At 50.8% G+C, this 14,212-nt stretch overlaps 2 protein-coding genes across 2 annotated transcripts in view; both read right to left on the bottom strand.

The window, feature by feature from the left end:
* Nucleotides 1-5,363: 5,363 nt before the first annotated feature.
* Olfml3 (olfactomedin-like 3) lies at nt 5,364-7,820 on the bottom strand. Its single transcript, XM_013024661.1, has 3 exons — nt 7,495-7,820; nt 6,686-6,971; nt 5,364-6,306 (listed from the first exon to the last, which is right to left on the bottom strand). The coding sequence occupies exons 1-3, from the start codon at nt 7,606-7,608 to the stop codon at nt 5,486-5,488; spliced, it is 1,221 nt and encodes a 406-aa protein (XP_012880115.1). The 5' UTR covers nt 7,609-7,820; the 3' UTR covers nt 5,364-5,485.
* Nucleotides 7,821-9,307: 1,487 nt separating this feature from the next.
* The window catches only part of Hipk1 (homeodomain interacting protein kinase 1), a 51,345-nt gene continuing 46,440 nt past the window's right edge, over nt 9,308-14,212 (bottom strand). The window contains exon 13 of the mRNA XM_013024626.1: nt 9,308-13,961. Within this exon, the coding sequence (XP_012880080.1) occupies nt 13,473-13,961 (489 nt within the window). The 3' untranslated portion in view covers nt 9,308-13,472. The remainder of the gene's footprint in view (nt 13,962-14,212) is intronic.

Below are 14,212 nucleotides of genomic sequence, written 5' to 3'. Positions count from 1 at the left end.
CATGCTGAGGTTCTAGGCTGCCCCCCTCCCTCGGTGGGAAGGCTGACATGCCCGGTTTGTAGCTGAACAGACTGCTTTGAGTTTGCCGCTCATCTGGACAGAACACTGCTTGTCTGTGTGCCTGCCCGGTCTGGGGCTCTGCAGTGGCAAGATACAAGTGCCTGTGGACATTGTTTACTCAACAAATGGGGCGCTGTCACTGAGCTCTTCAGCTCAAGGCTAGCACTCTACCACTTGAACCACAGCAGACCTTCCTGCCCAGGCTGGCTTTGAACCATGATCCTCAGATCTCAGCCTCCTGAGTAGCTAGGATTTCAGGCGTGAGCCACTGGTGCCCCACTCTGAACTTCTTTTGCTCAAGGCTAGCACTCTACCACTTGAGCCACAGCACCACTTCTGGCTTTTTCTGTGTATGTGGTACTGAGGAATCAAACCCAAGGCTTCATGCATGCTAGGCAAGCACTCTACCATGGAGCCACATTCCCAGCACAACATGTAGTTACTTTTTGTGTGCCAGTAGTGGCTTGAACTCAAGAGTCTTGAGTTCTCACTTGGCTTTTTTGCACAACTACAGAGTTCAGAGTTCATCAACAGTCTTCAGTTGAGGATAGTCAGCCTGGTTTTGACCAAGTGCTGTTTAAATAAACACATACATGAAAACATGTATCCAAAATTAAAACGTTATGTTCCCGTGCACGCATTTCACTCTTGGTCCCTTATTGTCAACGTGTTTAAATCTTGTGAGATGTTTCCCTACCCTTGATTTTGTGAAAAATCTGCTCCCCACAAAGCAAATGGTGCCCCCAAATAAAAGTGAATGTGCTTTGTTGAGGAGCTAGACTTGCCCCAAGGTGTATGCCATTAATGGAAGTCAGACAGTGTTTTGGGAGAACTAATCAAGCATCTACAGGGTGGTACTGAGCTTGGTTCTGAGTATGTGTGGGTTAGCGGATCTCCTTGGATCTACACACCTGCAGACACTAAGGCTCTGCTGTGGATATTCTTCCATGATGAAGCATTAAGTAGCGTTAGCAGATGGTTGAGGCTCACTCTGAGCTCAGACACTCTGACCCCAATGCTGCCAGACTCCTAGGTCTGTGCTCCTTCTGAGAATACCAACTCTGATAGAAGAGACACCACTCTGTGCCAGTCGGCTTTCAGTCACTAGAACAGGAACTCAAAAGGAAAAAAGATCACCAGGTGCTGGTGGGTCACGCCTATAATTAAAGGAGATTCTTGTCTCCAAGTAACCACCTAAAAGGCAGAAGTGGAGCTGTGGCTCAGGTGGTAGAGTGCTACCTTTGAGTGAAAAAGCCAAGCAAGAACATCAGGCCCTGAGTTCAAGTCCCAGTACTAGCATACACACACACCACACAACCATCATCATCATCACCATCATCATCACCATCATCATATCATCATCATCATCTCAGAAGACAGAATCTGATTTATACACTGTTATGGGAGCCTGGGTGGCTCTCCTAAGAGTATTTGAGAGGCAAAACCCCAAGAAGTCATTATTTTGAGTGTTCTAGAGAACTGTCTGCCTAGGTATTGCTGGAACCCAAGTTCTGGCGAGAAGGGGCTGGAGTTTCTCTTGAACTCTTCCCTTTTACAGTAATAGATTAGCCTCCACATTTGTAATTCTTTTTTTGGGTCCGGTCGTGGGGCCTGAACTCTGGGCCTGGGCGCTGTCCCTCAGCTCTTCAGCTCAAGGCTAGCGCTCTACCACTTGAGCCACAGCACCACTTCCGGCTTTTTTCTTTTTGCTTATGTGGTGTTGAGGAATCAAACCCAGGGCCTCAGGCATGCAAGGCAAGCACTCTACCACTGAGCCACCTTCCCAGGTCCCACATTTGTAATTCTTATATGCAGATAATAAATCCATAAATAGAGACTTAATCTGCACAGCTCTGCCTTGTGAGAGCGGAAGATGCCGGCAGAGGACAGCGTCCAGCCTCTATCGGGGCAGGGGAGGGCTGAGGAGCGGAGGCTGCAGCTGGGGGCAGCACTGAGCAGGGCAGGCCTGCCTGGCTCTCTGGCCAGACACACAGTCTGGACAGCAATCCCTGGACCTCAACCCTGCAGGCAGGGAGACCCCGCAGCTCAGATGCTCTCATGGATGAGACCCGACCTTGGCCAAGAAGTGGGAGCCATGGAAAAACACTGCCAAGAGCCCACGAGGAAGATGTGCCGGGTTAGGATCGGGCCGGAGAAGGTATGTAGATACCCTGAGCCAGGGAGGAAGAAAAGGAAGGAAGGGGCTCCAATTCCTGCTGAAGCCCAGAGGAAGCAGATGGCTGGGCCAACGTCATTCCTGATGTTCCCCCCTTCCCTGGACGTGCTTCCTTTCTGCATTGTCTATTAGAAGATACTCAGTTGGACAAAGGGGTGCATGGCTGCTCCCTGTATTACTCGTGCTATACCGTATCTGACAGATTCCATTGCTCTGTTTTCACCTGCGTGCACAGTGCTTGGAGCACATTCATCCTAACACGCGTCCTTCATAGCCATCTTGCTACCTCCAGAGGGAACCCAGGACCCCTGGTTAAACGGGCAGAGGAGCACCGGGTTTTCTCTGGTAGAAGTGCTAAGGCAAGCCCAGAGGAGCCAGACCATGCTGGCAAAGAGGAGCGCTCAGCGGGTGGTGGACAGGACCCTTGGGGGGGGGCACCATCTCTGCATGGCAATGGAAAATCCACATCTAGATGGACCTCCTTGGAGGACCCCGGGTTGGGGACAGGTGTGGAGCTCCTTTGTGGACTTTTAGCCCTACTCTCCCACATCACAGCCTTGCCACCCATCTTTTTGCTCAACCACACCAGCGGTCAGCTCCTGTGTCAGCTAGGCGGTGGGGGGGTGTGTGGGGGAGGGTGTGCTGTGTGTGTGTGTGTGTGTGTGTGTGTGTGTGTAAAGCGGGATCAGGCCATCTTTTGCAGGTATCAGCTGCGGGGCTGCTTTCTAGAGCCACAGGTAACTCATATAATGAACTTGGACAGCTCATGGACTGCCCACCGCTCCACTCCCCTTCTGAAAGAGCAGCACTGCTGCACAGAGGCCAAAGAGAAAAAAGCAGAACTAAACGACAGCTCTGCCGACACTCCCGCCCTTCCAGAAAAGCCTGAATGCACTTCTCCAGGGCAGTCTTTGCCTGAGCGGATGGAGGGAGCCACTCTCTCCTCTCACTGAGGAATCTGGCAAGAACAAAAGATGTCACAAGAACGAGCAGAAGCTCGCCAAGGCCGCGCCATGTCTTTGTAGAACAGGCCGGGCATGAACAGTGGAAGCCTCGCCGGGCACCGCGGCTCATGCCTGTGACCCCAGCTACTCAGGAGGGAAGGCAAGTCTGTGGGACTCTTCTCTCCAACCAAGAAGCAAAACACTGCCAGTGGAGCTGTGGCTCAAGGGGTAGAGCGTCAGCCTTGGGTGGGGAAAGCAAGCAAGAACACAAGGCTCTGCGTTCGAGCCCCAGTACTGGCACACACAAGAAAACCAAACTTGTTCCTTGCACCAGTGCCATTTACACACACAGTCTAGAGTTACTCCACCTTGGCAGGGTCAGCAAAGCTATTTTAATCCCCAAACACCACAGGCACGGTGCCAGGCTCCAGCGGCTTTTTGTCCGCCCCACGGAGGACATGAGGAGCACCCTGCGGTGTGCACAGCCATGGGCACACGTGCACAAGCACTCTGGTCCCAATGCCACGCTGCGGCCCGCTTGGCCCGGGCCCGCCCCCCCTGGCCTGCTCTGACAACGCCTCCACGCCCCTCCACACGCACCCTGCCCTGGAAGGAGCCAGATGTTCCGTGGGCAGCAGGCTGGCAGGCGGTGATTACTGTTGCCAGCCACATATTAAAGAGGGCTGAATGGGAAGAAGCCCCACCCGCCCCAGACTCCCCACAATAGCGCCTTTGTGAGGTGCTTCCCCCCAACCCCTCCCCCCCCCAGCCTGCCTCAGGAGCAGCCCTGCCTGAGAAGAAAGAAGACAAAAGGTGGATCACAGACCTGCCACAGCCACCCATCTGTGTGTGGAAAGAAGCCCACACCTCCGTACGCCCCCAAATAACTGCAAAGCGCCCTGCTGCCTGAGGTAAAGCACCCTAGAGCAGGGTTTTAGTCCAGGGGCTCATTCTGATCCCCCAGACAAAGCTCAGGGATGAGGCTTGGTTTACAGACTGGGGCAAAGACCAGCAGCGTCCAAAGCCAGAGCCTCCTCCGGGCCTCCCAGCCTCCCCTGCTGGCCAGGCCTGGGCTCAGAGGCCTAGAATGGAAATGTTAAGTTGCTAGGACTTCAGGGTGAATGAACTTCAGCCAGTTTCCACGCTGGTGGAATACATGAGTGAAGAGAAGGAAAAGTGGGGATGTACTGGACATCTGGGCTGGTCACTGCCCCCTTCGAGGCCCACACCGCAGACGCTGTGACAGCAAGAAAATCAGAGCCCCACAGACCCGAGATTGCACAACCTGCCCAGGGTGGAGGCAGGCTGGAGGTGAGCGCCAGGATTTGGGCTGGGAACAACCCACATCCAAGGTGACACTTGAAAGTTCTCACTAAGAACATGTGTAAGCTCGACTCCAGTTCCAACAGCAAAGCCAGGCTGCAAAGCCAGCACGTTCCATTTTTCCCGGTTCAACCCGTGATGAGAATTGGCAGCCTGCTCTGGGTCCACATCTTGCAGCCAGAGCTCCGTGCCGTTGGAGGTACTAGGGGACGGGGTGTGGAGGCCCCGGCTGCTGTCTGCCGTCTCCCGGGAAGTCTGTGACTAGAGAGGTCCGGCTCTCTATGGAGAGGGCCAAGGCCCTCATACAGAAGAGGAGGAGGAGAACTGATCCAAGGGCAATACATAGGAGGAGGAGAGGTGGGGTTTCCCTTTAATGCAAAATGTTGCCACCCACAAGTGATGTGGAGAAAGCCACAATCTTCAAACAGTGGCGGGATTGGAGAGGGTCAGTTACCTGCAGGTCCTGCCCTGTCCTGTGAGAATACTGCTGCTTATTGCCTGGGGTCATCCTCATTGGAGGCTCAGAACTCTGGGCCTGAGCTATTCTAGGGCTAAATGAGCTGTCACGGGGCAGGAGTGAAGCTTCAGGGGTCACTGATTTAGCTCTAAAAGAATGGATGCCTCGAGATCTGGAGTTCCACACGAAACCAAAATCCAGTGGCCACCCGGCGTCATGGCTCACGCCTGTCATCCTAGCCACTCAAGAGGCTGAGATCTGAGTATCTCATATTGAAGCCAGCCCAGGCAGAAAATGTCAGAAAATTAACCAGCAAAAGGCCAGAAGAGGAGCTTTGACTCAAGATGTAGAGCACCAGCCAAGGCCCAGTACTAACACTAAAAATAAAAACAAAACATTCAGGTGCAATTGGTTTGTTTTTAAAAGTAGGCGACTGGAGTCACAATTTGGCTATATTTGATGAATGAGCAGCAGGAAATCTAGCAGGAATGAAAATGTATGGGGATAAGAGTCAAAGAAACATGGCTAGACCTCCTCCTCTTTCTTCCTCATCTCCAACTTATAGACAATCTGGTAGCCATCATCCCAGGCATAGAGCTGGCGCTCGCGAGGGTTATAGCGGAGGCTGGTGTGGGCACCGTACCGACGGGGAAAGTAGGAGAGCGCTGCCTGCTCGGGGGTCAGGGTGCCGCTGGCATCAAATGTGCACTGGATGCGGGCCCGGCTGGCAGGGCGGGTGTTATAGACGACGTACAAGGTCCCACAGATGACAAAGGCCGCCTCGGCGTTCTCCCTGGGACACGGGGTGTCCCACTGCTGCTCTGTGTCCAGGGTCTGGGGGTCTAACTTGGCTAGACACAAGTGCCTGGCATCATCCCGGGTGGCATAGACGGCCCACAGGCCCTCCTCATCGGCCGCCAGGTCAATGTAGGTGTCCTCGGAGAGTGCGTACGGGGGGAGCAACTCCTCCGCGGGGAAGACCGAGCTGTCCACCACGGTTCGGTTTGCCAAGTGGAACTTGATGAGCTGTAACGTGTTCTCCAGCTCACCCGTGGCTTTTGGCCCTCCGGGAGGCCTCCGGGCATAGTAAAGGAACCCACCATATACCAGCTGCCCTGAGCCCACCCAGGGGAAGGGCACTCGGATTCGGGAAGCCTTCCGGGCCGCCATGGCAAGCGTGAAGTCCCGGAGCCTGGGGAAGACCAGGGCTGTGTCGTTCTGGGTCCCGTCGAACACGTAGATCTTCTCCGCAGGCCCCAGGGGGTCCTTGGTCCACATGCCCGCAGGGCCTCCGAACCTTTTCAGGATCTTCATCGACCTCACCTGGGCTACTGTGTAGTCACAGTCTGGTGCAGGAGAAAAGCAAGGGAGGGCAGGTAAGAGTCAGAGGCCTACGGCGGGACTCCTGAGGACCGGCTACCTGAAAGAAGGTGGGCACTACCTGTGGACGCCTCTGTTCTTGTGGCTGAGAGGGGACATCAGCGAGGCCAGGGCCCGAGGAACTCCCATCCTCCCTCCCCCCCAGAGTGCCAGGGAGAAAAGCCAGGGCCTCACACAAACCAAGCATTCAACCACTAAGCTACACCTGCAGCCCCAGGGACCTTCCTTCCCGGACAGAGATCTTCCTCAAATGGGTTCTGGAAGATAGAGCTACACTGGCCTAAGACAAAGAGAAGAAACTTAGGACTCCAAAAAAGAAAGCTGCAGATTGAGTGCATCACTGACCAGTTATTCTGTCGTATTTCTCATTTCGCCTGCTCTTGCCTTTGGCCCCGGGGCCTTCGGTCTCCTTCTCCTGGAGGTCCACACAAGGGGGAGCTGAGTTCTGGACCTCCAGATAGTCCACCTCGCGCTCCAGGCGGTCCACTCTCCCTGCGATGGTGTCCGCCTCCGTTCTCAGAGCCTCCCGCTCCTTTTCTGCCACCTCCAACAGCGGCAGCATCTTGTTCTTGAAGTCCCGCAACTCAGCAGCATGCCTACTGCTCTGGTCCTGGCACTGGGCCAGGCGCTCCTGGAAACGGGGAGTGGGTCGGGAGGGAAGAGGGGAGATCAGAAGGGAAGCAGGCTGCCGAGCTGTGGAGCTGCAACCACCAGCTGCGGGCCAGGGGGAAGAGGAGCAACAGACTTGGCCAAGCCCGGACACCCCACAGTAGCCAAGTGTCCAGACGTGCTAAGTGGACAGCAGCAGGCTCAGCGTCCTTCAGACTGCGCATCCCCTCGGGGCCTGGGGCCGGGGCACAAAGAGCCCTCCTCCATTACAGAATTGTCCTCTTGGAAATGACAATGCTAAGTACTTCAGACTGTTAAAGCGTGCACAGCCACACGCTCACTGCAGCTTCTCTGAGAAACCCCAACGCCAGCGGAACAGTCAGCTGCGCCTGGAGAGCCGCCCTCGGCCGGCGCCTCCTCTTCCACCCCTCAAGGCCCCGGGACCCCTTGCCCTGGAACTGCTTTGGGGAGCGGGGGAGGGAAGCGGAATTATCAGGGATCCTCAGAGCCCTGACCCTGTGTGGCACCGGAGGGAAGCCCCTCACCTCCAAGGTGGCAAGCCGGCGCTCCATGTACTCCACAAGGTGGTGCTGCTGCCCTCGGAGGGGCTCAGACCATGCCAGGAGGAACAGGAGGAGGACTGAAGAGCAGGGCCCCATGGCGGCGGGGACGTGGGGCCGGAGGAGTGGTGTGGGCCTCTCCCTTCAGGCCTGCGCTGCTGCGCCGGGCGGTGTTGCAGGCGGGGCTGGGCGGGGCGGGCCTTCCTTTCTGATCTCTGGGTCTCTCACTCCTCTGGAATGCCTTCAGTCTCTCTACCCCCCACCCCTCTTCCCGCCTGGTCTGATCAAACACAGATGGCCCCCAAGCACTGGAGCCAAAGCCTTAACCATCTCCAACCCGGGCCTCCTAGGAGGGCACTGCAGCACGTAAGGCAGAGGCTGGGCAGCCAGCCACGCAGGAAAGGGACCTGGCCTGAGGAGCAGGAGCGGGCTCCGAGCTGGCACCTCTCATCACGCCTCCTGTCCCAGAAACAACACAAAACACATTTCCTGCCTTGAAGCAGGGTGGGGGGTGGGGTGGGGGCAAAGGGAAATAGACTGATAGCTCACGTGCGCCATCTTGTGCCAACCACCTGGTGCTACCTCCTGATTAAACCAAGGTTTAAACTTTACCCCAAAGGCAGTTTCCACAAAGCATTCAGCCAAATGGATTGAACTCACTGGGGTTTGTTTAGCAACTAAAATTAGATTTCCTATAGACTTCCCAATTTCTTTAAGAACCTATGTTGATCTCTCTGACTTAGACTAAGGAGACTACAACAGATTAAAAAAAAAAAAAAGCTAGGCTCACACCTGTCATCCTAACTACACAGGAGGCTAAGGTCTGAGAACCATGATTCAAAGGGGTAGGGAAGTCTGAGTCTCTTATCTCCAATTAACCACCCCAAACTCGAAGTGGCACTGTGGCTCAAGTGGTAGACCATTAGCTTTGAGCAAGAGAGCTCAGGGACAGTACCCAGACCCTAGTTCAAGCCCCACAACCCACACACACACACACACACACACACACATACACACACACACATACACCCTGATGATGGGCAGACAAGGCTGACAGTAGTTCTCCAGATAGTCTTGTACCGAAATTACAAACCTCCATGGTCAGCACCAATGTATAGTCACTGATTTCAGGGGCATTCTGTAATCTAAATCAAGTCTATTCCAACCTTCCTATTACTGAGAGAAAGCAGCCTGCTGATCATCTCTCCCCATTAAGAGTTCAAAAGGGTGTTTGCAGGCATGGGTCATGTCAGTACTCCATGTAGGGCTGCAGCAGCCCAAAATGGTTTGGCGCTGTTCATACAGTGAACTTGGCCTGAAGCACGTGTCAAAAGACATCAAAACTAAGGGGTTTAGAGATCTGTAGTGACTACCATAGGCAAATCCCTTCTCCTTATCAAGAGAGATTGTGTTCACTTCAGAACCAGGAGAAATCTGGCGGGGCAGGGGGGTGGGGGGTGTCTTCTCCACAAAAGGAGGCCTTAACAGTGTTGTCGTCTTCCAGGGTAACTCTTGCTTGCATTTGGCTATTTTAGATGCTTGCTGCAACAGGGCAGGAAACAGTTTGGTTATCTTACCTCTTTAGTTTCTATTTCTTTCAAAGGGTCAAATCAGATGATCGTTCAGCAAGGGCCCAGGACACTCCATTTTACAGCAAGTATTTCCTACCTAATATTCATTTCCCTTAAGGGCATCTGTGTAATCTATAATGCCCTGCTGATGTTCAAATGCAATGTGTTTAGCCACTCCAAAGGTGTCATCTGTTTATCTTTGTACCGCAGAAGTAAAAACAATCACATGAATCAGAAAATTTACCCATTTTATTGATGCATTGCAATTGCTCTACATTTTACCATATTATGTAGAAAATACTGAAAATACAAGCTACTTTGTAAAACCAAAGACAAACATTGAATCCAAAGATAAAGTATGTTTTACACAATGGACCCTTTTCCCCGTAGTTAGTAATAAATTTTAAATATCTATTTCTTTAGTTAAAATGATTATTTTACATACTCCCTAAGTACATCTGTATTACGAACACAGCTCAGTCATTCTCAGAAACAATCTGTTTCTAGAGGCTTGTTGTAAAAGGAAGTGCACACCAGAAAAGGGAGAAAGCAAAAGTTTAAATCACACACAATAACTAGCATATCAAATACATTTAATAAAGTAGGAATTCCATTGCAATACCAAGGATTCAAAGCAGAAATACTAACGTTACATATAATGTACATATAATGTACTGCTACATGGAGTGAGATTATTTTTCAAGCTGAATTGAAACCACACATTATATAAAGTTTAGCAACAAACAACCATGTACACACATGCTGCGCCATCAATCAATTAAAAAAAAATCAAAATAGGAAGCAGGCTTGGGCCACTCCTATAACTGGGGGGCAAACTCATTTCCTAGCATAAAACAAACCACCTCAACGGTGGATTTCTGCCTAATAATGCGAAGTAACACACACTGCTGAACTGCTTGCCTGGCTCAGGGCAGCCAAGCTTGGCCTCTCTGGTGGTGAATGATGGGTGAGCAATCACAGAAGCAGGCTCAGGATGGCCAGAATGGGTTGACGTGGAGTTCTTATTCCTGGGGCTGGCATTTCAGCTCAACCCAGACAGCAGCAGAACTTCCTGGGAGCTATTAAACACTCTGGAGCAATCTAGTGTCCCTAAGAGCCTGGATAGCTCTACTAAACCCTTTCACACATCCCCTCACTGAAAAGTACAAGTTCAGGGAGGGCTGGACACCGTCATCTGCTTTGAGACCAGCCATGCGGAAGCAGGCCGGCTGCTCACTCCATTCACAGGCCCCAAAAGCCAGAGATGTTCATCTAAGCTCCAAAGCTGTGTAGAGTGCACACACATGTAGCAGACACCTGAGATGTCACCAAGCAGAGCATGAGACGCTCTCACGCTGCTAGTCACATGACCCCACAGTGATCCAAGCTCCGCTGTTCCCTATCTTAAATGATGTCTGCCTATTGGACGAGGGCCCGAAGTGGGGATTTGTTTGTTCCCTACATCTCACTTCTTACAAAAACAACAAATCCTGTCCCTTGATGAGGAAAGATAAAGGAACAACAACAAAATGTTGGAAACTAGAAACTAGACTCCATTTAAACAAGATAATTAGAATGTACTCTGCCAAAAAAAAGTGGGGTGGGCAGGGAGGAGACACAAAGATGATACACACTGACCAGAAAACTGAATGACACCAGTAGCAAACTACACAAACTGTTTGGCAATCCTGACCAAACAGAGTGCTGAACACATAATTAACTTTTTAAAATTTACAGAAAATGCAACGTGCTCCTGGCAGACTACGCAGGCTATCTGCCCCACCAGGAAGCCCTTACTCCCCACAGCAAAGAAACTCTTAATACACCGACTGCTCGTCGGTGTTCAGCCTGGTAGTGTGTGTCAACCAGGCTCCATGAAATCTCCCGTCAGCATCCTGCACCTTCTATCACCATCTCTGCACAGAGCCAGTCCTGGAATTACCCCTCAAGTCTTGTCTTCAGCTCAGATGGAACACACCTGTGTCTCAGGGCTCATCTTCCTCCTCCAAATCGACCCCCTCTGTCCTTTCTGCTTCACCCACATCAATGGTGGGGTTATCGCTGGGACAAGTCCCAGTTGGAAGGGCCCCAGGAATATACAAGTTGTCACAAAGAAACCTCAAAAGCCTCAGTGATTCGACAGGCTTTAGCTCCTTCTTCATGTTCTTCACTGATGAAGAAACACCCCTGTGAGTCTCTTGCCACCAGCAGCGCCACAAAACTCCTCCTCACAGTATGGGACACAGTAAGCAATACAACAGGCTCTTTGGTATAAACACATCTGTTACATGTTTTTTTCTCAACAAGCAAATATTTGACTAGCAATGTGAACTACTAGCAGAAAGAACTACTACACAGGAAAAGGAAAAGAAGATCTCATTCCAAGTGATTGCACATACTTTAAAAGATGCATATTCAATATTGGCTTGACTTCTCTCACCTGCTTCCTGAATTCTCACAGAAGCAAGGTAGCAATGCAGTGAGAGCCACCTGGGAAATGTTTCTGTGAGAACACAGCTGAGAGTCCAAGTTGGAAGGGGGCAGAGTGGCGGTACACAAGAAAAGCTGCTGTTTTTATTTCCCTATGTCAGCAGGAAAACGGAGAACAATGCTTTACACAACAGCTACTAGTCCTGTTCTGATAAATCCCAGGGAACAGCTCAACAGCTTAGGGTCCACGGGGGCTTGCTGGTCCATCCTAAGGCAAGCTCACTGTAAACGCTATTAACCACTACATTATCATATAAGGCACTACAATATGGGGAGGAGAAAAGGAAGGGAAAGACGCATACTGAACAACTCCTCACCAGACACACCTGTGCAAAACAACGCCAAGGGTCTCCTCTGCTTGCAGGCCAGGCCCCTGCTCATCCAGCACGACAGTAATACGCTCTATGTAACTTGCAATTAGTTCACATACATTCCAACAAGTGTCAGTTCATTTTGGTTTAAATACAATGGAGACATTAATTCCATCTTCGGGGTAACACTGGAGGATCAGATACATACTAAATACACAATTCAAGTGTAATCACTACACATTTGATTACGAATAACATTTTGGGTTAGCAGGAAAAATTGTTATATTTTTCTAATCAATATGTACACATTTAATTATGCAAAATATTAAAACACCACCATTACAAAACTTCTAAAATATTTTTAAATTCAGTAATAAACTTTTAAAATATTTTTTCCAATTCCTACATGCACTTATTATAGAAGTCTTAATAAGAGAGCATTCAGTTTGCTGCTGGCATACGAAGGAAGCTACTTTGAAGTATAAAAGCTATACATGACATTTGCATCTGATTTCAAACTCTTTAGCTTTCTCCCCCAAATAAGTCACATAAAACAGGAGAGAGAGAGAGAGAGAGAAAGAGAGAAAGAGAGAGAGAGAGAAAGCAGAGATGTGTTATTGAGAATTCATATCATCTTTCGGCAGGGCTCACCGAGGGCAACCATCTGAAGACAAGGCTCGCCAAGACCAAATGTCTCATAATAAAGAGATCTTGCATGAAGTAAAACAACTGCCACCTTATGCCAAAAAACACCTGAATGGCTTTGTTACTAATAAAACTTTAGTTGAATCAGAGGAGTTTTAAAAATAAGTTTAACAAGAATTCATGGTGTTTCATTTAAAGACAATACTTGGTGCCCGCATGTTCAGGCACAGGTTCTCTCACACTGAGTTATCAGCAAATGGAGAACTACCTTTCCAACACCACTTTGCAATGAACACAAGAGCAACTGAGAAAATCTCCACACTCAACGAGTTTTACCAAACATGAAAACAAGTGTCCGTTAAGTATAATGCAACATGGAAACAGAATTAAAACATTTTAAGTTTAAAAGCTCCATAAACTAATGCTCAAGGAAAAATGCCTGATGATATAATATAGATTTGCATAAGCTGTTTTTAAAATAAAAAAGGGCAAATAAACCTTGGGTTTTTAAACAAACAAGAAGTAATGCCAGATCAGCATATTTCCTCTTATCAGCTATCATAATAAAACAAAGTTAAGTAAGAGAGGCCTCACTGTTTTTAAAAGCATTTATAGACGTCAGGTCAGAGAGAGCAAACATTTTTCAAAGGATAATTTTGGAGTGATCTCTCTTCCTTGGTAACTTCAGAAGATGAGCTTCTGAGTTCTTCCAAATACCAAAGTGCTGTCACAAAAGAAAAATTAAAAAACGGGGCAGACTTTGGGAGACTACAACAACGCAGTCAACACTGAGACAGGTTCCCAGAGAAAAGCCTTCTGTGTCACGGCTCTGCAGAATGAGCTGCTAGCTGCAGAACTACGAGAAGGGCAGGGGGCTCACCACGCCAGCTCTCCGAGCTCAGGGCCAGGCACGGGCGGTGAGCCCTCCTCCCTCACGCACACCCAACTACAAATAGGAAAACTGGCTGATCTTGGTGGGACTCAGAGGGTACCCAGCAAAAACGGTCGAGCCTCGGGAGGACCCGATGTAAGACCGAGTGGCAAACTGGTGTTGGTATTGAGTGGGGGCCACACTGGCTGATGCGAGGAGGCTGGGCCCGACGCTGACGGGGACCTGGTGCACCAGGGCACTGGCGTGGGCGCCGTAGGCCGCAGCAGGCCGCGAGGAGCTCTGCGGGGAGAAAAGGTGAGCAATGGAGCCAGGGGTGCCCAGTGTGGCAGCAGAGGTGGGGGCGGCATACGTGTAGAGGTGAGGCTGGCTTGGCAGGGGAGCAGGAGCGGGGGCCAGATGTGGGTGCCCCGTCGAGTGCAGTGGGCTGCCATGCTGGAAGGCGTAGGGGGCGTGGGAGAGCGGGGCCACAAATGCCTGCTGCCTGTGAGGGGCGGGATGGCCACTTCTCTCCTGCGAGGACGGAGCTGAGGATGACTGCTGGTTCTGGAAGGAGGAAGAAGGGAAGGAGGAATCTTGAGGTCACTCTGGTTCAGGGCACCAAAGGGAAAGCGTTGGCTCTGACAGTTTCTGGACTGCATAGGATCTCCCAGACTGGCAACGAATGCTGCCGGACGTAGCCACCCGTCCTTCTGATCTTGGAGAATAGTCCTTGACCCACCTCAGACAGAAGTGTGACAGAAGAAGAGTTCATACGCAGATGGGCTTCATACACAGACAGGGGTCATACATGGACA

This window comes from Dipodomys ordii, unplaced genomic scaffold (genome assembly GCF_000151885.1).
Source record: "Dipodomys ordii isolate 6190 unplaced genomic scaffold, Dord_2.0 Scaffold78, whole genome shotgun sequence".
In the NCBI taxonomy this organism is placed as follows: domain Eukaryota; kingdom Metazoa; phylum Chordata; class Mammalia; order Rodentia; family Heteromyidae; genus Dipodomys; species Dipodomys ordii.
Note: the sequence above shows the minus strand (reverse complement) of the source record. Positions and strands in the feature narration are given on the sequence as shown.